This window comes from Salmo salar, chromosome ssa01, assembly GCF_905237065.1.
Source record: "Salmo salar chromosome ssa01, Ssal_v3.1, whole genome shotgun sequence".
NCBI classification, from domain to species: Eukaryota; Metazoa; Chordata; class Actinopteri; order Salmoniformes; family Salmonidae; genus Salmo; species Salmo salar.
The window spans coordinates 16,173,683-16,200,070 of record NC_059442.1 but is presented as its reverse complement, the minus strand read 5'-3'; the positions used below and the strand labels follow the sequence as shown (position 1 = coordinate 16,200,070).

The window sequence follows — 26,388 nt, the reverse complement described above, 5'->3', positions numbered from 1 at the left end:
TAATTTGTATGTTATTAGTTTAAGCACACTGTCTATTGTTGTGACTTAGATGAAGATCAAATTTGATCTGATGACCAATTTATGCAGAAATCCAGGTAATTCCAAAGGGTTCACGTACTTTTTCGTGTGTGTGTCTTGGATGCGTTCAACGTGATCGATGGCTAGTGTGGATCATTTAAAAATGACCAGCGACTACCGGACTCTGTTCTGATGTAAATCTGCACTAACATACTACTGTCACGAACCGGCTCAAAGTGCGTAACAAAAAAGGAGACAACGTGGAGATAAGGAATAACAAAATATATTTATTTAACTAAACTAAATGTAATTAACGTGTGTGTGTGTGTGTAATCAGTAGTGTAAGTGAGTGGTTGCATGCATAAATGTGATAATGAGGGGTGTTGAAAGGTACCAACGCAAACAAACAAACAGCCACAAAAATTCCACAACCGAAATCTGTGTCTGCATGGAGAGAGTCTCCTCAATGAATGGAGAAGAGGTGCATTTATCCTGGGACACACCCGATGCCAGGTGTGTCCCATTTCACTGACGACCCTCCCGGCTCCACCCACCGACATCCTATTAAGGAAAACAAGAGCAAAGAGAGAATTCGGCAGACAGTGGGAGGGTCGTCACACTACCTAGTATGAAACAATATATTGGGAATATATTCTATGTGATATGCAAGTATAGACATTGGAAAGTGGCTGTCCTCAGACTGACCTTGTCTTCTCTCTCTCTCTCTCTCTCTCTCTCTCTCTCTCTCTCTCTCTCTCTCTCTCTATCTCTCTATCTCTCTATCTATCTCTACAGGTTGTGCTTCATCGTGGCTCTGGGCTACCTCAGTTTCTGCCAGATCACCCGGGTTTACGTGTTCGACTATGGCATGTACTCTGCAGACTTCACCGGGTAACTTCTGGGTGTTGTGTTGACTTTCAATGACATTGATTCATACATGCAAATTAATCAGTGAGAAGGGAGCGGAGAATTCCAGCAGACATGGCAGTCCTCGAGAATTGGAGTCGAATGCCCCTGCACTATGACTATCCAAGTATTGTTAGTACCACATTAACCAGCTGTGGAGTAAATCAATAAGTCCAGCAACTACAATGCACTTAACTGTAATGTACATTGGGGTGCATTGATCAAGACTTCAGTTCCACCTCCTCCAGGGTTGCTGGTGAACCAGACAACCAAACACGTGTGCTAGGGCAGGGGGTGTTCAGTTGCTGAGCAACCCCAGTAGGAGAGCCACAGCATCACAAGTGCAGACCTCCCTCTTTGCCTCTTTTGATTATCATCAAGTCATACCTAATAGGCTGTTTTGTACTTTCTCCCTGGGTTAGACGGTCAGGGCACAATCTATTCCATGCAATATAGTAATCTGCTACCAGCTTTAACATGCTACCAACTTTAACCTGATTATCTGTGCAACCTATAGCTAATGAATACTCCCATTTTTATAAGGATAGTCTTTAAGATTTCAACCCACAGTTCTTCTGTCATGTGGTATACGTACCTGACACTCATGTTGTCTTCAGTGCGTATAGAAAAGCATACACCGACTTAACAGATAGCAGCAGGAAGAACGTCTTCCATTACCAGGACATGGTTACGCGTGTTGGCTACGGTAGTGCTCCCAGTGCTTTCACTGAATGATGGTCAATTAAGCAATAAGGCCTGAGTGGCTGTGGTATATGGCCAATAACATGGCTAAGGGCTGTTCTTAAGCACGACGCAACGTGGAGTGCCTGGATACAGCCCTTAGCCATGGTATATTGGCCATATACCACATTTACATTTACATTTAAGTCATTTAGCAGACGCTCTTATCCAGAGCGACTTACAAATTGGTGCATTCACCTTATGATATCCAGTGGAACAACCACTTTACAATAGTGCATCTAAATCTTTTAAGGGGGGGGAGGTGAGAAGGATTACTTTATCCTATCCTAGGTATTCCTTAAAGAGGTGGGGTTTCAGGTGTCTCCGGAAGGTGGTGATTGACTCCGCTGTCCTGGCGTCGTGAGGGAGCTTGTTCCACCATTGGGGTGTCAGAGCAGCGAACAGTTTTGACTGGGCTGAGCGGGAACTGTGCTTCCTCAGAGGTAGGGGGGCCAGCAGGCCAGAGGTGGATGAACGCAGTGCCCTTGTTTGGGTGTAGGGCCTGATCAGAGCCTGAAGGTATGGAGGTGCCGTTCCCTTCACAGCTCCGTAGGCAATCACCATGGTCTTGTAGCGGATGCGAGCTTCAACTGGAAGCCAGTGGAGAGAGCGGAGGAGCGGGGTGACGTGAGAGAACTTGGGAAGGTTGAACACCAGACGGGCTGCGGCGTTCTGGATGAGTTGTAGGGGTTTAATGGCACAGGCAGGGAGCCCAGCCAACAGCGAGTTGCAGTAATCCAGACGGGAGATGACAAGTGCCTGGATTAGGACCTGCGCCGCTTCCTGTGTGAGGCAGGGTCGTACTCTGCGAATGTTGTGGAGCATGAACCTACAGGATCGGGTCACCGCCTTGATGTTAGTGGAGAACGACAGGGTGTTGTCCAGGATCACGCCAAGGTTCTTAGCACTCTGGGAGGAGGACACAAGGGAGTTGTCAACCGTGATGGCGAGATCATGGAACGGGCAGTCCTTCCCCGGGAGGAAGAGCAGCTCCGTCTTGCCGAGGTTCAGCTTGAGGTGGTGATCCGTCATCCACACTGATATGTCTGACAGACATGCAGAGATGCGATTCGCCGCCTGGTTATCAGAAGGGGGAAAGGAGAAGATTAATTGTGTGTCGTCTGCATAGCAATGATAGGAGAGACCATGTGAGGATATGACAGAGCCAAGTGGCCTAGAACAGAGCCCTGGGGGACACCAGTGGTGAGAGCGCATGGTGCGGAGACAGATTCTCGCCACGCCACCTGGTAGAAGCGACCTGTCAGGTAGGACGCAATCCAAGCGTGGGCCGCGCCGGAGATGCCCAACTCGGAGAGGGTGGAGAGGAGGATCTGATGGTTCACAGTATCAAAGGCAGCAGATGGGTCTAGAAGGATGAGAGCAGAGGAGAGAGAGTTAGCTTTAGCAGTGCGGAGAGCCTCCATGACACAGAGAAGAGCAGTCTCAGTTGAATGCCCAGTCTTGAAACCTGACTGATTAGGATCAAGAAGGTCATTCTGAGAGAGATAGCAGGAGAGCTGGCCAAGGACGGCACGTTCAAGAGTTTTGGAGAGAAAAGAAAGAAGGGATACTGGTCTGTAGTTGTTGACATCGGAGGGATCGAGTGTAGGTTTTTTCAGAAGGGGTGCAACTCTCGCTCTCTTGAAGACGGAAGGGACGTAGCCAGCGGTCAAGGATGAGTTGATGAGCGAGGTGAGGTAGGGGAGAATGTCTCCGGAAATGGTCTGGAGAAGAGAGGAGGGGATAGGGTCAAGTGGGCAGGTTGTTGGGCGGCCGGCCGTCACAAGACGCGAGATTTCATCTGGAGAGAGAGGGGAGAAAGAGGTCAAAGCACAGGGTAGGGCAGTGTGAGCAGGACCAGCGGTGTCGTTTGACTTAGCAAACGAGGATCGGATATCGTCAACCTTCTTTTCAAAATGGTTGACGAAGTCATCCGCAGAGGGGGGGGAGGGGTAGGAGGATTCAGGAGGGAGGAGAATGTAGCAAAGAGCTTCCTAGGGTTAGAGGCAGATGCTTGGAATTTAGAGTGGTAGAAAGTGGCTTTAGCAGCAGAGACAGAAGAGGAGAATGTAGAGAGGAGGGAGTGAAAGGATGCCAGGTCCGCAGGGGAGGCGAGTTTTCCTCCATTTCCGCTCGGCTGCCCGGAGCCCTGTTCTGTGAGCTCGTAGTGAGTCGTCGAGCCACGGAGCAGGAGGGGAGGACCGAGCCGGCCTGGAGGATAGGGGACAGAGAAAATCAAAGGATGCAGAAAGGGAGGAGAGGAGGGTTGAGGAGGCAGAATCAGGAGATAGGTTGGAGAAGGTTTGAGCAGAGGGAAGAGATGATAGGATGGAAGAGGAGAGAGTAGCGGAGAGAGAGAGCAAAGGTTGGGACGGCGCAATACCATCCGAGTAGGGGCAGAGTGAGAAGTGTTGGATGAGAGCAAGAGGGAAAAGGATACAAGGTAGTGGTCGGAGATTTGGAGGGGAGTTGCAATGAGATTAGTGGAAGAACAGCATCTAGTAAAGATGAGGTCAAGCGTATTGCCTGCCTTGTGAGTAGGGGGGGAAGGTGAGAGGGTGAGGTCAAAAGAGGAGAGGAGTGGAAAGAAGGAGGCAGAGAGGAATGAGTCAAAGGTAGACGTAGGGAGGTTAAAGTCACCCAGAACTGTGAGAGGTGAGCCATCTTCAGGAAAGGAACTTATCAAGGCGTCAAGCTCATTGATGAACTCTCCAAGGGAACCTGGAGGGCGATAAATGATAAGGATGTTAAGCTTGAAAGGGCTGGTAACTGTGACAGCATGTAATTCAAATGAGGAGATAGACAGATGGGTCAGGGGAGAAAGAGAGAATGTCCACTTGGGAGAGATGAGGATTCCAGTGCCACCACCCCGCTGGCTCGATGCTCTAGGGGTATGCGAGAACACGTGGGCAGACGAAGAGAGAGCAGTAGGAGTAGCAGTGTTATCTGTGGTAATCCATCTTTCCGTCAGCGCCTGGAAGTCTAGGGACTGGAGGGTAGCATAGGCTGAGATGAACTCAGCCTTGTTGGCTGCAGACCGGCAGTTCCAGAGGCTGCCGGAGACCTGTAACTCCACGTGGGTCGTGCGCGCTGGGACCACCAGGTTAGAGTGGCAGCGGCCACGCGGTGTGAAGCGTTTGTATGGCCTGTGCAGAGAGGAGAGAACAGGGATAGACAGACACATAGTTGACAAGCTACAGAAGTGTTGTTTCTTGTATTATTGTCTCCTGTGTCTTTAGAGAACTGTTTCACTTTGATATCCTTTTTCTTCTGTCCTGATTTTCTCTTTCTTTTCTTCTGTTAACTAGATATTCTTTGTTGTTCTTCGTTAGCTAGCTAGCAAACCCCAGTGGTACCTTATTGCTATTATACACTGGTTACCAACGTAATTAGAGCGGTAAAAATACATGTATACTGATATAACACGACTGTCAGCCAATCAGCTTTCAGGGCTCGAACCACCCAGTTTGTAATGAGTAATATATCCCTGATGGAGATGGGATGTTAATATATTATGTAATGAAGAAGGTAGCTACAGTGTAGGTGAGCAGAAGCAGTCAGGGATGATATAAGTTCATGTGATTGGTTACTCTCCTCTCCTGTGTTCTCTCCTATAGGCCAATGATGGTCATCACTCAGAAGATCACCAGCCTTGCGTTTGAGATACATGACGGTGAGACACGGTGTGTGTGTGTGTGTGTGTGTGTGTGTGTGTGTGTGTGTGTGTGTGTGTGTGGCTAAGGACTTCAGCCATCATGGTGATGGAACACGTCATTGATAAGGCTGCCATGGCAGTTGCCTGGGAGGTGAAAGCAGCAACAGAGAGGGAGACAATTACAGTGGTTTTATGAACTGCTCTCAATTTCCTCTTTTCCAGCCAGCTAAAGCTACAACTAGCATGGGAAGTCAGGAACTCTACCACGTTCTATGCATAGTGAGAGAGATCTGCGATCCCCTTTTTAACAAAAACAGATTCACGACATCAGAGGGGATATGAACATCAAATTGTATTATTGGTTTCAGCTGCTAGGCCTTTTTCGTAGGCAAGTTTCCATATGTGTTTTAGGCTGGGTTTCTGTATAAGCACTTTGTGACATCTGCTGATGTAAAAAGGGCTTTATAAATACATTTGATTGATGCGTTTGGCACCTTGCAGACAATATATAGTCCCCCTTTATATCCCGTTCATCTGGTTTTATTCCTTTTGAATTGAAAAACATACCATTTCAACTAGTGCTCTCAATAAATACCTCTGTCGACAGGTTGCATAATGCAGTAATTGATGCTCCAGTGCTTGTATGGTGAGGAATTTTGACAGTGGAGTCAGTTGAGGAGGCAGGGGTGGCATTGTAAACACGTATGTAACAAGAAATGTTCTGTCCCTCCCTCTCCAAGGTCCTCTGTAAGCCTTTCCCCTACACCAAATCATCCATAATGTCAGATACTGTGTGTGTCAAATCAAATCCCTGTTTATTCGTCACATACACAGTTTATAGCCGGTATAAACAGTACAGCGAAATGCTTACTTGTAAGCTCCCTCAGCAGTGCAGTACAGTGTGTGTGTGTGTGCGTGCGGTGGTTTGGGAATTACATAGCTGTAGTCCTTTTGAAGTCTTATAAAGTAGAACGCCAGTGTTAGACGTCCAGAAGCAGTCAAAAGGCCACTGTAACTAATTAAGGGATTAGTTGGGATGTCACATTAAGAGCTACATGTTCTTCTGTAGAGGGAAACATGTCATGTATTACGTGACCAAAGTGTAATCACTGGAAAAAGTGTACACCCAAGTAAAATGGAAAGATAAGTAACATTTAGAATTATGAAATTAGACAGTGCCCATTTTCCCATTCATTTGGGATTGGCCAGATCTACACAACATATGTCGTGTGAAGTCATCTCCTCATTTGACCTCTTGAGGTCTGAAACGTCTGTTATATTTTGGAGAGAAATATATCCCTTTAATGTTTGCTGGAATTCCCATGCTGCCCCACAGATGGTAAACAGTGTTTAATTAGCATGGTAATGAGGTTATGTAATAAGCCCCTCCTTCTCCCTGTCCTCTGCTGACTCCGGGCTCCATTATCACTGGGTCGGTTACCCACGACCCCTGACCCTGCCTCTCACCACAGGGATGGCCTTTGACCTCTGTTTTGACTGGCCATTAGGCCACACAGCCCTTGGGGCCACTGGGAAAGTGTCAGTTATTGCTGTTGAATAGTATGTTTGTTCCGGTCTGCAGCATTCATATGAAAAGGAAGAGTTTATGGCTGCTTTTCTGTATCTTATGTAGTGGACAACATACTGGAAGTATAGCCTATTATGGTGTAACCTCATTATCAATGACATGTTGACTAAACTGTAGGTCCTCACCTCTCACTTCTAGAGCCGACTGACATGGAAGAGGATAGCTGCTGAGACTAGACCTAGTTGTCAACTGCGGTGTAGGCCTGTGTGACAGTGTCCTAGTGTACAGGCCTTAATGGTTGCGTGTGTGTGTTTTTGGTGGGTCGGCATGATTTGCTGTGTGTTCGGTGCGTTGGACGTTGATAAGGAGTTGAATCTGGTTATCAGCTGAATGACAGCCTGGTAAACAGAGCATTACTCCCATCTCTTCCTCGCCTCTCACGGTAGCTAGCAGTGGCTAGCAGCTCTGGCTGAGGTAGATGGCGTCAACTCAATATTAGGAAGGTGGTTTTTCGGCACATTTTTCTTAGAATTCAAATGCACACACTTCTTACTTACTCTGGATATCTGCGTGCAGTCATGACAGTCCCAGGTCACTGCATAATGTATTAGGAGTTTAATGTATTTAGGGGGGGTGGGGATGGGTTGGATGTAGTCATGTGACCAGACTCTGTGTTCCCATAGGTTTGGCGAGGAAGGAGGAGCAGCTGACCCCCAGTCAGAGATGCCTAGCTGTAAGGTATGTGACCCAGGTATGTTTTTATTCTCCCAGCTGGACTAGAGATAGTTCTACTGCCATACTAAAGGTATTACTGTGGGACGTGGTCACTGGGAAAGCCTCCATGGTAGCCGCGAGCTAGTACTCATGTCACGTGTATAGTTTCTGTTGTTCAGTGACATTTTTTGTTCCTCTCTTTTTTTGGTTCTCTCTCACTCCTTCTCCTTCCCTGTCTTTCTTTCCCTCTCTTTCCCATTGTGTCAAACATGTGTTTTTTTTTTTTCTACTCTGATTTGATAACGATATCAACACAGAAAGATCATGTAGGTACCCTGTAAAATGTAGGCCTCAACTGGACAATTGTTTCTAAAGAGGACGAGAGGATGGAAATGATTGTCTGGAGGAATCTTAAATTATTCCATTTTCTTCCCATGAAATTACTGAGAACAGAATGTTCCTGGTATTAACAACAATTAGAGCGATTTATTATGACTTAAACACCCCAGCGCTCCTCTCACAGTCTGTGAAAGAGGCTCTGAAGGAGTTTGTATCCTGCTCCAAAGGGTTCCCAGCGGTTGCATGGCAACCGCACGTATATCCCGTGTCATGTGACCAGGGTAATCAGGAAGAAGCTGGCAGTGACCAAGGAGTGGAGCGCCAACCTACCTTGTGAAAGGAATTTAATTTAACGTTGTGAGATTTTTTTGTTTGTTGTTGAATTGCCACAGTTACAAATATGTTATAATATTGTAATCTGCTGATATACCTAAAACAGCTCAACTACAATTTAACCTAGCCAACCCCTTGGCCAAAGGACAGAAATGTGACATTAGCTGCTCATTGTGACTTTGCTGCTCACTTTGAGAGAAACTCCAGGGAAGCGAGAAATTAGCAATCAGTGTGTTCCCCTGACCTTGCAGTACCTCCACCACCATACTCAACAGATTGCACTTGGCAGGGAAAGGCTGAACTCACTCCCTCCAAAGTGCTACACAGATGTAAATGCTGCCAGTGTAACAAAGCCTCTTTACAAATCGGCTCCTAGAACCATAAGCACCGCAACCATCCATTTTACAAAAGTTTATGAATGCTCTGATCTTCATGTCCTCACTAGCCACCACCCCAGACATTTTCATAAACTTTTTTTGCGTCTGCCTGAATTTACAACAATTTGTCCTCCGAGGGAAGAGTTGAGTTCGAATACCCATCCTGTATACTACAAAATGAGCATATACTTCATACTATTAGTTAATTTTAGTATACTGTAAACGAATGGTATCCTATCAGTTGAGTGTGCTAGCACTTCACCTGTCTACCGGAAGTTGATGCTGTTGCTATGCAACTTCTTGCTAGCTTGTTATCATAACAAATTACTAGTAGTATGACATCCAGAAATGTTTGGCATACTAACTATATCCATACTATGACCAATAAGCATACAACATACTCAATTTACGTCACAAATAGTACAGTTAGTATGCGTTTTGGAACTCAAGTCTCTACTCTTGTTGCTCTACTGCTCTACTTGGGTGGCGATTCAGTATTTATATTTAACCTTTTATTTAACTAAGTAAGCCAGTTAAGAACACATTATTGTAAATTACTAGTAAAATTAGTGTGGCCATGCTAGAATGCTACAACAAAAGTGCTGAGGCATGGGATACGTGTTCCTAATCTAGGGTCAAGGCAGTGTAGGGGTAACGTAGCCCTGCTTACTGTGCTAACAGGCACATGGATAGGAATGAGACAAGGGTCAAGTTATTTGTAAGGTATGTTAGAGTTTTTAGTTAAATCTCCTTTGTGCTCAGAGAACGGGATGCAGTGCGTCCATGTTTTTTTTAGCATGACTCAATAGAGACGATCCTCGGCTTGACCCTCTAGTTGCTAACAGCAGCATCTCTGTCTCACATCTCTTTCTGGTCTTGTCCTCTTCCCCCAGGAGGATGCCCAGTCTGCTAGAGTACCTGAGCTACAACTGTAACTTCATGGGCATCCTGGCTGGGCCCACCTGCTCCTACAATGACTACATGGCCTTCATCGAGGGCACGGCCTACCAGCCTCGCCACCTAGAGACCAATGGAAAAGAGAACGGGAAGTACAAGCACACAGAGCCCTCGCCCAAGGTACCACACTGCCTGTCTCTCATTGTTAGACTGGTCAGGAGTAACTTGGTAGAATAGAATTATTGGCTGATTCCTCACGAATCTAGAACAAAGAAGGACCATGATCTGGGGTATTTGCTACTTTTAGTGTTATGATTAGAATTTATAAGCATTACCAACAGAGTGAGTGGCGAGCTTGGGACTAAAGGATTCTATCTTCAAAGAGATGATTCAGAGATAATTGGCTTTAAAGTTCACTGGTTTGAATGGTGTCAGCAATTTTTATTTTATTTTTTTGTATTCCAGGGTTTTTTTCTGGATGAAAATGGTACTTAGGGGTTGGGCGTGGCGGGGGATTGGCCGTGTGTGTATGTACTGTATACAGTGCATTCGGAAAGTATTCAGACCCTTTCACTTTTTCAACATTTTGTTACAGCCTTATTATAAAATGGATTAAATTGTTGTTTTCACATCAATCTTCACACAATGCCCCATAATGACAAAACAAAAACGTTGCTGCACAGCTATTTTCAGGTCTCTCCAGAGATGTTCGATCGGGTTCATGTCCGTGCTCTGGCTGGGCTACTTAACGACATTCTGAGACTTGTCCCGAAGCCACTCGTGCATTGTCTTGGCTGTGTGCTTAGGGTCATTGTCCTGTTGGAAGATGAACCTTCGCCCCAGTCTGATGTCTGGAGCGCTCTGGAGCAGGTTTTCATCAAGGATCTCTCTGTACGTTGCGCCGTTCAACTTTCCCTCGATCCCTGACACTTGGCATTCAGGCCAAAGAGTCCAATCTTGGTTTTCACCAGAGTATCTCGTTTATCATGGTCTTAGAGTCATTTGGGTGCCTTTTGGCAAACTCCAAGCAAGCTGTTAAGTGCCTTTTACTGGGGGGTGGCTTCTGTCTTGCCACTCTACCATAAAGGCCTGATTTGGTGGAGTGCTGCAGAGCTGGGAGAACCTTCCAGAAGGAAAACCATCTCCACAGAGAAACTATGGAGCTCTGTCAGAGTGACCATTGGGTTGTTGGTCACCTCCCTGACCAAGGCCCTTCTCCCCCGATTGCACAGTTTGGCCGGGCAGCCAGCTCTAGGAAGAAGTCTTGGTGGTACCAAACTTCTTCCATTTAAGAATGAGGCCACTGTGTTCTTGGGGACCTTCAATGCTGCAGACATTTTTTGGTACCCTTCCCCAGATCTGTGCCTTGACACAATCCTGTCTCTGAACTCTCTGGACAATTCCTTTGACCTCATGGCTTGGTTTTTGTTCTGACATGCACTGTCAACTGTGGGACCTTATATAGACAGGTGTGTGTGCCTTTCCAAATCATGTCCAATCTATTGAATTTACCACCGGTGGACTCCCAATTTGTAGAAACATCTCAAGGATGATCAATGGAAACAGGATGCACCTGAGCTCAATTTGGAGTCTCATAGCAAAGGGTCTGAATACTTATGTAAATAAGGTATTTCTGTAAAAAAATCTACATTTGCAAACATTTCCAAAAAATTATTTTCCTTTGTCATTATGGGGTATTGTGTGTGTCTGTGTGTAGATTGCTGAGGATTATAATTTTTTTTAAATCCATTTTAGTATAAGGCTGTAACGTAACAAAATATGGGAAAAGTGAAGCGGTTTGAATACTTTCCGAAGGCACTGTATATGTTTGTGTACAGTATAATTGATATCCCATTCCGGAGATTGAGTGTTGAGCTTTTCCAGTGAGCTACTGTTATGGCGAAGGTATTCAGGGAAGGGACACAATATAAGCAGTGTCAAATATGGAGTGTTCTGTCAGCCTAAAGGGTGTTTTAAGGGACTTGTAGGCTACTCTTGAACAGAGCTGTACCCATGCTTTTTCTTTGTCTCTTCAAAACACAAAAGCTGCAACACAGCACGTTCAATATTTACTGCTGTCAAATAGCTCCTGCTGTTGTACATAATGGCATAGGCGTTTCTAGGTTCTATTTCCGAAGTTTCTTGCATAACACAAAGCTAATATTTCAGATGCTAGTATACCTTTATTTAACTAGGCAAGTCAGTTAAGAACAAATTCTTATTTACAATGACGGCCTACCCCGGACGACGCTGGGCAACTTGTGCGCTGCCCTATGGGACTCTCAATCACGGCCGGTTGTGATAAAGCCTGGAATCTAACCAGGGTCTGTAGTGACGCCTCTAGCACTGAGATGCAGTGCCTTAGACCGCTTTAACTTTTTTTGGTTCTATCGACTTCGAGTTCACATCTTCACATATTGAAAAAAATTGCTAAACTATAAACGGACTTAAGCAATTACCTTTTGGTAACCCTAGCCTGCAGGTGTAATGCATTATCTGGTTATAATGCTTCGTAAGACTTATAAACATGTATGACCTCCTTTATGTCTTATCTCATATCTGTTTTTCCCCCCACAGAATGACATTATCTCCAAACTTTGTACCTGTGCCATCTCCCTGGCCATCTTCCTGTCTGTGTCTAAGCTCTGTCCGGTGGAGCGCTCCATCGACGACAAGTTCATCGCCTCTACCCCCTTCATCCTCCAGGTCCTCTACCTGTACCTCTCCATGTTGGCCACCCGGCCCAAGTACTACTTCATTTGGACCCTGTGTGAGTGCACTTTAGTATTATTCCTGTGACTAAATCTGAAGTAAAAAAAGAATGCATATGTGAAGTATTTGGGATTTGAAGGCTGCTGGGGCAGAATAATGTGGGTGTTAGCCACACCTTATAACAAATCAGGGTGATATTGGTTCTGATAGTGGCCCTTCTAAACTCACATAAAAGTTGGGCTACTTGCGGTGTTACACTGCCCTCTAGTCTCAAGGTGGAGAACTCACTATCACAGAGCCTCTGTTCATTCAGTAGTACGCCTACTATCATCTAACAGAATGGTCTTGACGGTAAGAGATGTTGTTATTCTGTCTTGGCCGCTGACATTCTGCCTGGTGTCGTGTCTTTGGCATCATTAAACTGAAGACATGTTTATCAAATGACTCTCTGTAATTATTATTACGCGATTAAACTGATTAATCGTGTAACTGTAATTAACTAGGAGGTCAGGGCACCAAGGAAAATATTCAGATTACAAAGTTATAATTTTCCTAATATAACTTTCAGATGTTATAATATCTGATCTATGAGTCCTCTGATTAATGATGTGTTAGTTTACCTCACGTTAGTCTCATTCCAAACGTTGTAAATTGTTGGTTATCTGCACGAACCCAGTCTTCACTATGTCATCCATACATCGTCTTAAAATCGTTTATTTACTCAACTAAATAATTCACAGAAATGCATAAACAGATATGGTTACAAGGAAATGATAGGAGAATGTGCCCTAGTGGGCTAAACCGGCATGGCGGCTTGAATGAAAAAGCGGGAAGACTAAGGAACACAGAAACAGCTTTGCTATCGTAAATACAGTATCTTATGCATTCTAAATTACTGGCCATTTGGAAAAGGAAAATGCAATAAATATTTACTCTGAGCTGCGCTTCGGTAGGTTGGTCGTAGATGCTGGCCGTGTTGGCCAACAGAGATCTTCCTGTCCTCGGAAGAATGTCACTGGTGGTAAAATGGAGACATTGTAGTATCTTCGTTGTGTGTTAGACTGGATCCGTCGTCCGTCCTTTCCTAGCCCACGTCTACAGCGGCCGCTGCTAACTCAACAGCTAGGAAGTATCACTTCTGTAGTGAATAAGGGTTCAAAGTTCATACCATTCGCAACCAAAGCTCACGCTGAGGTTGGCTTAGTTCTGTACTTGACATGTGTGTCCTTTTAACGCAGAGGCTGCAGACCTCACGTACCCGGAACAGGCTGGTTATGTTTTCGTCACTGACTTATATAGTGGCGAGGGGAGAAGGGTGTGTTTCATCGTTTATAACCCCCGTCTCTTCACAGGGGCGGGCCACTGATTGGTCAGGGCTCTTTCCTTATGAAAACCCAATTCTCTCATTTGGAACTAAAATTACATTTAATCTCCTAACAGTGTATACTTTCCCAGGTACAGTTTATGTCGTCCTGTCATCAGTCATAATGTCTCAGATGACAACCGAACAGACATCATATTCATTAAGTACCTGGCATATTTCCAACTGGTTCTATTACAGAAATATGGTTCCTTTCCCCCACTTGTTTGATGTTCCCAGACTCTCTATGTTTAACAAAGGCTATTCAACAGTCCTTCAGTAGAGTCAGAGAGAGAGGGGAAGGGAGAAAGGTATTTATGGGGGGGTCATAAACCTTACCCACAGGCCAACGTCCATGACACTGGTAACCTTTGTTGTGTTTTCCAATTGAACAGCTGATGCCATCAACAACGCTGCAGGCTTCGGCTTCAACGGCTACAACAAAGATGGCTCCCCAAGATGGGACCTGATATCCAACTTGAGAATACTGGACATTGAGGTCAGGCCCTACCTTTTTTTTATTCTTCACATTTTCACTAGTACTGTAGTAGTAGTGTAGGCTTGTATTTCTTCGTTTGGCTACATTCACTACTAGAACAGCACCATCTGTCTTTTCAGTTTGCCACCAGTTTCAAGATGTTCCTTGACAACTGGAATATCCAGACAGCACTATGGCTCAAAAGGTAAAATGCATCATAAACCAGATTACTCTGTACTATCTTACTACAGTAGTCATGTAGATAGTACAATCTAAATGATAGTATATTGTAGATAAACTGTAGATATAGTATACAAAACATCTGCACTGGTCTGCTAGCGCTGCCATCATCTCTGCACAGATCACATCTCTACACAAATTGGGATGCTAATGCTATAGTTAGCATAAGCTAGTGTGCTAATGCTGAATCTGTGTCATGTGCACTCAGGCTGAGATGCTAGTATTGTGATTAGCATTAGCTGGTATGCTAATACTTTACCTGTACCATGTCTGTTCTCTACAGGGTGTGCTATGAGCGCTGTCCCATCAACCCCACGGCGGCCACCTTCCTACTGTCGGCCATGTGGCACGGCGTGTACCCTGGGTACTACCTCACCTTCCTCACCGGCATCAGTATGACCATGGCAGCACGGGCAGTGAGTACACAGTCAACACAGCTGGTGTTACCGACCAGGAATCAAACCAACTCAAAAACTGCATAAGCCCTCTGAGCTAAAGCCTAAGTGTTAACTCTGGCAGCTAACACAAGTCCTCAAGTGTCAGGCAAGGTTACAAAAGCACATCATTGATGTCTTTAGCTGGTGTTGTCCCATCTCATTTGTCAATGCATGTGTCAGTCACCACTGGACCTGGAGTCGACCTCTGATATAGTAGAAGTGAAGTGGTGGACTGGGAGGATATTCATGTGAAGACCACAGGGAAACATAGCTGTGACCCTGATATGATTTTTTTAAGAGGCTTGGGCACTGGCCGCTAGGGTTTAAAGCACATACCCCTTGGCACGGGCGGATGGGTTTGTGTGTTTGGGAGGGGGCTCAGTCTGGTTACACATGAGCAATAGTGAGCAAGGGTGTGTAGCAGTATGATAGAGACAGGGTAATGGACAGGGTGTGGGTAGCAGTATGATGGGGACGGGGTGTGTGTAGCAGTATGATGGGGACGGGGTGTGTGTAGCAGTATGATGGGGACGGGGTGGGTGTGTGTAGCAGTATGATGGGAACGGGGCGGGTAGCAGTATGGTGGGTGGGGGTGGGTAGCAGTATGACGGGGACGGGGTGGGTGTGTGTAGCAGTATGACGGGGACGGGGTGGGTGTGTGTAGCAGTATGACGGGGACGGGGTGGGTGTGTGTAGCAGTATGACGGGGACGGGGTGGGTGTGTGTAGCAGTATGACGGGGCGGGTGTGTGTGTAGCAGTATGATGGGGACGGGGCGGGTGGGGGTGTGTAGCAGTATGATGGGGACGGGGCGGGTGGGGGGTGGGTAGCAGTATGGTGGGGGTGGGTGGGTGTGTAGCAGTATGATGGGGACGGGGTGTGTGTAGCAGTATGATGGGGACGGGGTGTGTGTAGCAGTATGATGGGGACGGGGTGTGTGTAGATGTATGATGGGGACGGGGTGTGTGTAGCAGTATGATGGGGGTGGGTGGGTGTGTAGCAGTATGATGGGGACGGGGCGGGTGGGGGTGGGTAGCAGTATGGTGGGTGGGGGTGGGTAGCAGTATGATGGGGACGGGGTGTGTGTGTAGCAGTATGATGGGGACGGGGTGTGTGTGTAGCAGTATGATGGGGACGGGGTGTGTGTGTAGCAGTATGATGGGGACGGGGTGGGTGTGTGTAGCAGTATGATGGGGACGGGGTGTGTGTAGCAGTATGATGGGGACGGGGTGTGTGTAGCAGTATGATGGGGGTGGGTGGGTGTGTGTAGCAGTATGATGGGGGTGGGTGGGTGTGTGTAGCAGTATGATGGGGACGGGGTGGGTAGCAGTATGATGGGGACGGGGTGGGTGGGTGGCAGTATGATGGGGACGGGGTGGGGTGTGTGTGTAGCAGTATGATGGGGACGGGGTGGGGGTGTGTGTGTAGCAGTATGATGGGGACTGGGTGGGTGTGTGTAGCAGTATGATGGGGACTGGGTGGGGTGTGTGTGTAGCAGTATGATGGGGACGGGGTGGGGTGTGTGTGTAGCAGTATGATGGGGACGGGGTGGGTGTGTGTGTAGCAGTATGATGGGGACGGGGTGGGTGGGGGTGGGTAGCAGTATGGACGGGGTGGGTGTGTGTAGCAGTATGATGGGGACGGGGTGGGTGGGGGTGGGTAGCAGTATGACGGGGTGGGTGTGTGTAGCAGTATGATGGGGACGGGGTGTGTGTAGCAGTATGATGGGGACGGGGTGGGTGGGGGTGGGTAGCAGTATGACGGGGTGGGTGTGTGTAGCAGTATGATGGGGACGGGGTGTGTAGCAGTATGATGGGGACGGGGTGGGGTGTGTAGCAGTATGATGGGGACGGGGTGTGTAGCAGTATGATGGGGTGGGTGGGTGGGTAGCAGTATGATGGGGACGGGGTGGTGTGTGTAGCAGTATGATGGGGTGGGTGGGGGTGGGTAGCAGTATGATGGGGACTGGGTGGGTGTGTGTAGCAGTATGATGGGGACGGGGTGTGTGTGTAGCAGTATGATGGGGTGGGGGTGGGTAGCAGTATGATGGGGACTGGGTGGGTGTGTGTAGCAGTATGATGGGGACGGGGTGGGTGTGTGTAGCAGTATGATGGGGACTGGGTGGGTGTGTGTAGCAGTATGATGGGGACTGGGTGTGTGTGTAGCAGTATGATGGGGACGGGGTGGGTGTGTGTAGCAGTATGATGGGGACGGGGTGTGTGTGTAGCAGTATGATGGGGTGGGTGGGTGTGTAGCAGTATGATGGGGTGGGTGGGTGGGTAGCAGTATGATGGGGACGGGGTGTGTGTGTAGCAGTATGATGGGGACGGGGTGTGTGTGTAGCAGTATGATGGGGACGGGGTGGGTGTGTGTGTGTAGCAGTATGATGGGGACGGGGTGGGTGGGGGGTGGGTAGCAGTATGATGGGGACTGGGTGTGTGTGTAGCAGTATGATGGGGACGGGGTGGGTGGGGGTGGGTAGCAGTATGATGGGGATGGGGTGGGTGGGGGTGGGTAGCAGTATGATGGGGATGGGGACGGGGCGGGTGTGTAGCAGTATGATGGAGACGGGGCGATGGACAGGGGATCATCATTGTGACCGTAGGAGAGTCATAGAGGACAGAGAGGCCCGTGGTAGACAGATGGTGTCCCTAGATAACCTCCACATCTCCTCCACACTCAGCTGCATTCTCCATCACATCTAGGAATAACACAGTCATAAGCTGTCATGATAAACAACTAGATGTTACGATTCCCTATCCGGAAGTATACACTTTGCACTTGCTTAACGAAAGCATATGATTGGTATCAGCACAGGCTCCTATGGGAGTTTTCGTGTGTGTTAAACCAGTGCATTTGTTTTACAAACCACAAGGCGGTAGTGAAGTGAGTGCAAACCTTGGTGAGAACGGTAGCGAATCACAACACAGCCACGATATCCTGAAAAGGAATTTCAGAAAGAAAAAGCTCTAGATTCATATTGATACTAAAAATGCATTCTAAACACTGGTCATGTGTGAGTTATGCAGTAATGATGGCCGTCCAAGTTGATTGCTTCTGTTCATGTAGTATAAAGAACTGGGTCAGTCAACTTCTTGTTAGGAGTTAGTTTATAATGGATACAAGAGGCCATTTCAGTCTGAAAGCTGATTTGTGTTGACTTGTTCCTGGAGATGTAACTGCCTTCACTAATGGGCCCATCTTCTCTAACCTCCATTGCGTCTTCTCTGATTTATGCAATACTTATTGTTACTTTCTGTATCTTAAAACATTATGTTGCATTGACTTTGTGATTTATTCACAATTTCTTCCTGTGGCTCACTTCCAGCTAAGACACAACATCAGACCCTACTTCCTGGGTTCAACGACACACAGGAGCGTCTACGATGTCATCACGTGGGCGGGGACTCAGATCGCCATCTGCTACACGGTGGTGCCATTCGTTCTATTGGCCGTTGGGCCGTCACTCAAGTTCTACAGGTGAGTGGCGTTACTGATATTCCACATGTTCTACCAGCTCTTTTGAAATGTAATACATATGTAAGAAGTTATGTTATATGTAACAATGTATATTCAAAACAGTGTAACTTTATCGATGCTTGCGTAGACTACAAATGTTCATGGCTTGGTCCTAGGAAACGTGGGAAGCACCACTAAGTTCAAAACCCCTGTGATTCTTAGTGATTTTTTTTTTCTTCTCCAAATGCCAGTTTAACAATGCAGGCCAATGATATGCAAATGAGTAAGGCACAGACAGGGACACGGCACAGAAAAGAACCTCTGTTCCACTTTCTTTGTGGCCTCCCTCAGCGTCAAACTGTTAACGAGACAGCTTAACGACTAGAAGACCGGGACGATTGACGGGGAGAAATAAACAGGGGCTATATGTGATCAGGGCACTCCAGTGAAATAGAAGCAAATCTACGGTGTCATTTTGCGGAAGGTTGTTAAATCTGCCAGGCTGAGAGGCATATAAACCCCAGTCATTAAACAGGAGAGTTTTAGTGGCTGGCTGGCTGCTGGAATGGATGGATGGAGTGAGGGAGGGAGGGAGGGAGGGAGGGAGGGAGGGAGACCTAGTCTGAAGCCATGAGGTGCCTTGAGGACATGGTCTTCTGTTTTAGGGTTTAATGGTCCACTGTGCTGCTGACCAGGTGTGGACTTTAATAATCCCACAGTCACAATACACTGTCGGTACATAGCGGGCAGGATTTTCTTTCTCATTAGGATTAGCTAGAATAACTTGTCAGGACTCGTTCACCCATAATGAATACAAGTAATTTATATTCACAGTGACATTTTGTGAACTCTTCTGGAATCTACATAGAACGCTACATAGAAAACTCTCCTTGGCATGTTCTTTCAGGGGCTTAGGCCTGGATGGCGGTTATGTGACACATGCATTTGTGAACAGTGCTATACGGAGCGGATGACATCTTCATTGATTCACTGATTGATTGATCCTCTCTTTCCAGGTCATGGTACTACTGCATACACATAGCCTGCCTGGTCCTTGTGATAGTCCTTCCAGTGAAGCCCCGGCACATCCGCATCAAGGAGGAGCAACAGCAGCAGAACAGCCTACAGGGGGGGTTGACCGAAGACCACAACAGCCACTCCATCACAGACAACAACTGCAACCAGAAACACAAAGCCACATGAGACCTAGGAGGAAGCCCCTCCCCCCACACCTCAGCGCTCAAACAACCGGCACAGGGAGAACAGAACTCTGCTCCAACACTGAGACAAAGTGCGGCAATTCTTTGATACCACAAAGAACCCAGAAAATTGACAAGAACACTGGCATAACCGACAATAACAAACACAAATAACAACAACCAACAACAACCCGTCAAACCTTCCATTAGCGAGGAGAGACCGCAAATCATGCTTTGGAGAAATGAGAAGAAATGTGAGGAATGGATAGAGAGAGTGGTATCTGAGGGCCACCAAATGGCTAGGATCTAATGAGCGAAAATAATGACATTAGCGATGATGCTAACAGTGCAATGCTAATCGACAGAATGCCAAGGCTCTGAAGTTGCCTTAAACCCTCTATGTACTGCTAGCAGGTTAGCGTCCAGGCTAGGTGCATATTCTGCAGGGTGAGAATGGTTGTGCTGAGGGGAGATCTTGTGGCGTTGGGAAATGAAGCAGTTGTCGTTGGACCTCCGCCATGTATAGGGCGCTATACAGGCTAGTCAGACATGTATCTAGAGGGTTTTTGTCAGTGTCCGAAAAGGATGTAACCTCTACTAGAAAAAGAGGCGTGGTAGAAAAGTGAGAGAAATATATGAAAGAAATCTAACTTTTGTCTGATGCCAACTCCAAGCAGGCTGCCTTAGGATCTTCTAAGCATTGTTTGATTACTGTCACTTTAGTTTTTTTCATATCTGCTGCTTTTTTGGAATGATACTCCTTCTATAGAAATGAGGGTGCGTTACAAAATAAGTGTGTTCACGGTGACTGTTGATTTAGATTAATTGTTTTTAAGGGCTTTTTTTGACATGGGTTTAATTTCCTACTGTAATTGATTACAAACTGTAGGTTTCCTCTAGGTTCAGATGTCTTGCCTGCCTCTGTAGCATCCGTTACAAGTTCAGTACTATTAATGTGGTTTGAAATCTACGACTATGTTAGATTTACTTTCTGAAAAGTTACTTAAATAAAAATCTCCCTCTATTAGTTTTTGAATCCATAGCCTCTAAATGAAATGCAACAAACTGTATTGTGACCATACTGTATGAGTAATCAGATATAGGATGTGATGATTAATATCACACTAACTGAAGCTTAACTGTAAAGTGAATTATGTTTCTAAAGCTACAGAGCTACACTGTAGTCCAAATGAAGCTGACTTGGATGTGTCTGAATTTCCTTTCAGTAACACTAAAGGTTGGGCAATATGTGTTTGACGTTTGGGAAACCTACTGTATGTAATATTATTTGGGAATAATGGAAAAATTTACATTATTATTATGTTTCAAGTTTTTATTAATCATATGTACAGGATACACATGGTATACACCATCCAACGAAATGCTTACTTGTTTAATGCTTAATTCTTATGCTCCAATTATGAAGCATAACTCGTATGCTCAATTGTTTTGTGACCCTTTTAATAAACAAAATCATATTCAAAGCCATATCCCAGACATAAGCCACAACCCAAGAGGTTCCATCATTACTGTAATGTGGGAACCACTGGGGTAAGAGATACATCTGGTGGGTCCAACCAACTCTTCTATGAGGGGGGTGTTGATTGTGGTGCAGAGGACAGCCCATGAGCATAACCAGAACGTGTGTAGGCTAAGGTTCCACAGCGCCCAGTTTCTGCAGAGGTATGGACAAAGGCGTACTGGGACGAGGAATCGGCCATGGAATTTCTAACACTCCTCGAGGCCCCCACACCGGCCCATTTCTTTCCTTGAAGTCCCCATTGTTAGCCAGATAATTGTCATTTTGTGCTACAAAAAAAAGTTACACAGGCCCACTGGGCTTAAAATGGACCAGCCTATCTGACAGTCCGCCCCTGGGTATGGAACATTCCATTTCATACAGTGCAGGCAGCCATTTAACACCTTTTTGACCATACAACATTTATTAGATGGTAAGACTTGGATTAGTACTGTAGTACAACCAAAATGGCAGCCAATGAACCCGTTTTTGGGGCTTTCTTTTGTGATCATGAGTAACAATGCAGTAGATTCGGGTTTTCCAATGTAATCTTAATTCATCTTGTTTTTCTAACGTGCATACTCCTTCCATAAATTTGTGTATTTATGTGATTTTTAGATGTTCATGTGGTCTATGAGTGTATTTGTAGCCAAGGCATAATGCCTGATGAAAGGAAAGGGATGCTACCTTTACCAACTAGTTGAAAATTGCACTGCATGGCCACCCAAATCTAGCCTGGTTAAACTAGACTGAACACTATGCTCGCAATTGTTTGTGCAACATTGTGTGGTTTATCCAGGCTACCCCAAACCAGCAGATCAATCCAAACTGCTCCATATGTCCAAAGTGCCAAGTCATAAACGGCCCAGATACGTATGTGAAAATATCATTGTTATTTTTGTGTCTAGAAAGAACTTAATGAAAGATTTGTATAAGTCCTTTGGGAAGAAAAAAAAAACAGATTTTATGTCGTCAAATAAAAAAATACTTTTTTTAACACTAATGAAGAGATTTAAAACCAGAGAGTCTTCTCGCTCTCCTTCTTTTGCACTTTTGATAGGAATGTGAGTGTGGAGTGCTACACAGGGAAGTTGCCAGGGAAATGCAAGGGGAAGAAGGCAAAAAAGGGATGGGGATTCACAGTGTGGATAGAAATATTTTATCCTCATGGGATAATTTGATAGGGATGTGTTAGGGTGCATCCCAATAGTCCTACATGGCTTCCATTCCTTGTCTCCTTCCCTTCATCCTCACTAGTCTGAAAGTATAGGCCCAGTGAAAGCACTATGGTAGATCTCTACCATTGATACCAGCCAAGCTTTCACAAATCCAGTTATTTTAAATTGGTATAGATGGAGGAAAGAAGATTATGCCACTTTGGACTATTTGAGATATACCATAAGTGTCTGACTCTGACCCTCTAGGTCTCTAGAAAGAGCGCTTGGAAAATGAGACAGGTTCAGGAGCACAAAGTCACTGGCCTGCACCTAATCAGAAGCACAGTGGAAATGAAAAAGCTTGAAATCTGGGTCTAAGAGATCCCTCTCCTTTCCCAACCTAAAACAAATAAGAATCCTCTGCTTTATTTGTGTGTGTGTGTGAGAGGGAGGTTCTGTATATTTGTCCTTTTATTAAACTTGGAAGCATTTGTTTTGAACAGTCATGTCTATGGTAAAATGCAGATTATTGGAAATGCATGTAAGACGCAACACATTTGTCTGATCCCACCGTCTGCCACCATCAGTGGACAGGACCACACGACTGCTAATAATACTTATGTATCAGTGTCAGTAAACATGGCTCTGAATGCTATATCAGTTCTGGATCATATTTGGAATATTTCCACCAAGTCCTCTCCCAGGCATTAGCTATCATTATTCGGTAGATTGTATAATGCAAATGACTCTTATTCCAAGAATCCAGAAATTGGGATGCGTTGATGAAATCAAATTTTATTTGTCACGCTTCATAGACAACCGGTGTAGACTAACAGTGAAATGCTTACTTACAGGTCCTTTTCCAACAATGCAGAGTTAAAGATTAGATTAAAAAAAAAATATATATATATATATATTATAATAGAAATAGTGACAAGGAATAAATAAATACAGTGAATAACCAATTGTATTATTATCTTTACAATGCCTTTCTGTGCATCTGTCTTCACTTCAGCTAAGGAGATTTGTGAGTGAGCTTTCTACCCTTTACTGTTTACACTGCTTGCTTTCCAGTTTATGCTAGCATTCTTAAAAGTTACAGTTCATTTGGATTAAAAGTTTATTGGAGGATCTTTCTAATCTACTATACGCTGACCTGGTTTTGAGTAGGTTGAGGAATATTCAGTCTCGTATTCTGACATTAGTTTTTTTAATTTGTTTTGCTTTAGTTCACTTCCAATACCACGTGTGAAATTAACATAAGTCATACCAAATTTGCCTTTCCTGAATTCACCTGGCTGTTCTTTAGGCTATCTTTGTTTAAATAAGAGTATCATTTTAATAAATGGCTGTTTTTTTATTTATTTATTATTCACAAAAACGTGGGGGTGGTGTCAAGTTGGTCACTTTTGTCAACACTGTGAAGCACTGACCACTTTTATACTTTCTTGTAATAATGCTTTTTTGTAACCGTCTGTGGCTGTTGGGACATAGGCCTATGTATTTTTGTTTTGTCTAAATGTTTCAGTTATATATCTTGACTGTGTTGGTGATGTATGTTTCTTGGCAGTAGCCTACTGATTAAACCAGCTGATTATATACGTTTCGTGGTCATTTTTTTTTTTGGTTATGCAATGTAATGTAGGCATATCAATTAACTAGCTTACATGGTAAGGCAGGCCAGTGTTGAACAACACACTTCTAGCCTTGAACAACAACAGATGAGGCGGTGAAACGTTGACCCGTAAGGTAAGCGCGTACTGCGGCCGCGTGCACCGTGCAGCTGTTGACACTTTTTTGCTAACTTTTCTCCATGCCACGCCTTCACTGTAATAGTAGGCGGAGATTTTACAAGCCACTCAAATCGTCAAATGTTCCTAGCTAGCTAAACTGCCTGAAAGTTACAACATGGTTGTGGTGTCAAAACAGTCAAGAAACGGAACGTTGGAAAATAAAAAAGGAAGCACAGGGTAACCCAGCTTGGACGAGAGGAGGTTGTATTGTTTATTACTCCTAAAAGGTAAGATTCGAAGCAACCTGGGTTTTTGTGATTAGCAAGCATGGTAGCTAGTTAGCTTCAGCAGGATATTAGAACCCTTCTGTCTACGATATCAGCGATGCTGGCAGCACGAGCGCAGATTCTTTTCCCTTCAAAATAAGAGTCCCCTGTAAAGACTATATATATATATATATATATATATATATATATATATATAATATCGAGAGAGATGTGTGTGTGTGTGTATATATGTATGTATGTATGTATGTATGTATGTATGTATGTATACAGAACCAGTCATCATAGAGCTTTATATATATATATATATATATATATAAGAGAGAGAGAGTGTGTGTATGTATGTATGTATGTATGTATGTATGTATGTATGTATGTATACAGAACCAGTCATCATAGAGCTTTATATATATATATATATATATAGAGAGAGAAGAGTGTATGTATGTATGTATGTATGATGTATGTATGTATGTATACAGAACCAGTCATCATAGAGCTTTATATATATATATATATATATATATATATATATATATATATATATATATATATATAGTAGAGAGATGTGTGTGTGTGTGTGTATATATATGTGTATATATGTGTATGAGTGTGTGTGTATGTATGTATACAGAACCAGTCAAAAGTTTGGATACACCTACTCATTCCCGGGGTTTCCCTTTATTTTTACTATTTTCTACATTGTAGAATAATAGTGAAGACATCAAAACTATGAAATAACACATAGAATCATGTAACCAAAAAAGTGTTGAACAAATCAAAATATATTTGATATTCTGCAAATAGCCACCCTTTGCCTTGATGACAGCTTTGCACACTCTTGGCATTCTCTCAACCTGCTTCATGAGGAAGTCACCTGGAATGCATTTCAATTAACAGGTGTGCCTTGTTAAAAGTTAATTTGTGGAATTTTCTTCGTAATGCGTTTGAGCCAATCAGTTGTGTTGTGACAAGGTAGGGATGGTATACAAAAGATAGCCCTATTTGGTAAAAGACCAAGTCCAAATTATGGCAAGAACAGCTCAAATAAGCAATGAGAAATGAATACATGAAGGTCAGTAAATATGGAACAGTTCAAGAACTTTGAAAGTATCTTCAAGTGCAGTCTCAGAAACCATAAAGCTCTATGATGAAGCTGGCTCTCATGAGGAACGCCACAGGAATGGAAGACCCAGCTTTACCTCTGCTGCTGCAAATAAGTTTATTAAAGTTACCAGCCTCAGAAATGCAGCCCAAATAAATGCTTCACAGAATTCAAGTAACAGACACATCTCAATGTCAACTGTTCAGAGGAGACTGGGTGAATCAGGCCTTCATGGTCAAATTGCTGCAAAGAAACCACTAATAAAGGACACCAATAAGAAGAAGAGACTTGCTTGGGCCAAGAAACATGAGCAATGTCCTTTGGTCTGGAATCCAAATTTGCGATTTTTGGTTCCAACCACCGTGTCTTTGTGAGACAGATGAACGGATGACCTCCGCATTTATTGTTGAGTATTTCCCACAGTAAAGCATGGAGGAGGAGGTGTTATGGTGTGGGAGTGCTTTGCTGATGACACTGTCTGGGATTTATTTTGAATTCAAGGCACACTTAACCAGCATGGCTACCACAGCATTCTGCATCGATACACCATCCCATCTGGTTTGGGCTTAGTGGGACTGTCATTTGTTTTTCAACAGGACAATGACCCAACACACCTCCAGGCTGGGTAAGGGCTATTTTACCAAGAAGGAGAGCGATGGAATGCTGCATCAGATGACCTGGCCTCCACAATCTCCTGACCTCAACCAAATTGAGAGTGAAGGAAAAGCATCCAACAGGTGCTCAGCATATGTGGTAACTCCTTCAAGACTGTTGGAAAAGCATTCCAGGTGAAGCTGATTGAGAAAATTCCAACACTGTGCAAAGCTGGCATCGTGGCAAAGAGTGGCTATTTGAAGAATCTCAAAAGAAAATATATTTTGATTTGTTTAACACTTTCTTCATTACTACATGATTCCATATGTGTTATTTCATAATTTTGATGTCTTCACTATTATTCTACAATGTAGAAAATAGTAACAATAAAGAAAAACACTTGAATGAGTAGGTGTTCTAAAACTTTTGACCGGTAGTGTGTTATAATTTGAGATTCTTCAAAGTAGCCACCCTTTGCCTTGATAACACCCTTGAATGAGTAGGTGTGTCCAAACCTTTGACTGGTACTGTATATATACAGACACAGGAGTATGTTTCTGCTGCCTGTGTGAAGCAGGATGTGAAGTCTGACACCACCTGAAGT

General features: G+C 44.7%; 2 protein-coding genes across 5 annotated transcripts in view; both read left to right on the top strand.

Moving 5' to 3' along the window:
- Positions 1–23,667, top strand: part of LOC106566507 (lysophospholipid acyltransferase 2) — an 88,877-nt gene extending 65,210 nt beyond the window's left edge. Inside the window, exons 4-13 of the mRNA XM_014134629.2 lie at positions 814–909; positions 5,283–5,338; positions 7,532–7,586; positions 9,505–9,688; positions 12,086–12,278; positions 13,976–14,079; positions 14,199–14,263; positions 14,582–14,714; positions 18,063–18,214; positions 19,210–23,667. Coding sequence (XP_013990104.1) covers positions 814–909; positions 5,283–5,338; positions 7,532–7,586; positions 9,505–9,688; positions 12,086–12,278; positions 13,976–14,079; positions 14,199–14,263; positions 14,582–14,714; positions 18,063–18,214; positions 19,210–19,396 — 1,225 coding nt within the window. The 3' untranslated portion in view covers positions 19,397–23,667. The remainder of the gene's footprint in view (positions 1–813; positions 910–5,282; positions 5,339–7,531; positions 7,587–9,504; positions 9,689–12,085; positions 12,279–13,975; positions 14,080–14,198; positions 14,264–14,581; positions 14,715–18,062; positions 18,215–19,209) is intronic.
- Positions 23,668–23,897: 230 nt separating this feature from the next.
- The window catches only part of LOC106566340 (kinase D-interacting substrate of 220 kDa B), a 108,454-nt gene continuing 105,963 nt past the window's right edge, over positions 23,898–26,388 (top strand). For all 4 annotated transcript variants that reach the window (XM_014134528.2, XM_014134444.2, XM_014134305.2 and 1 more), the window contains exon 1: positions 23,898–24,088. The gene's annotated coding sequence lies outside the window, so the exon portion shown is untranslated. The remainder of the gene's footprint in view (positions 24,089–26,388) is intronic.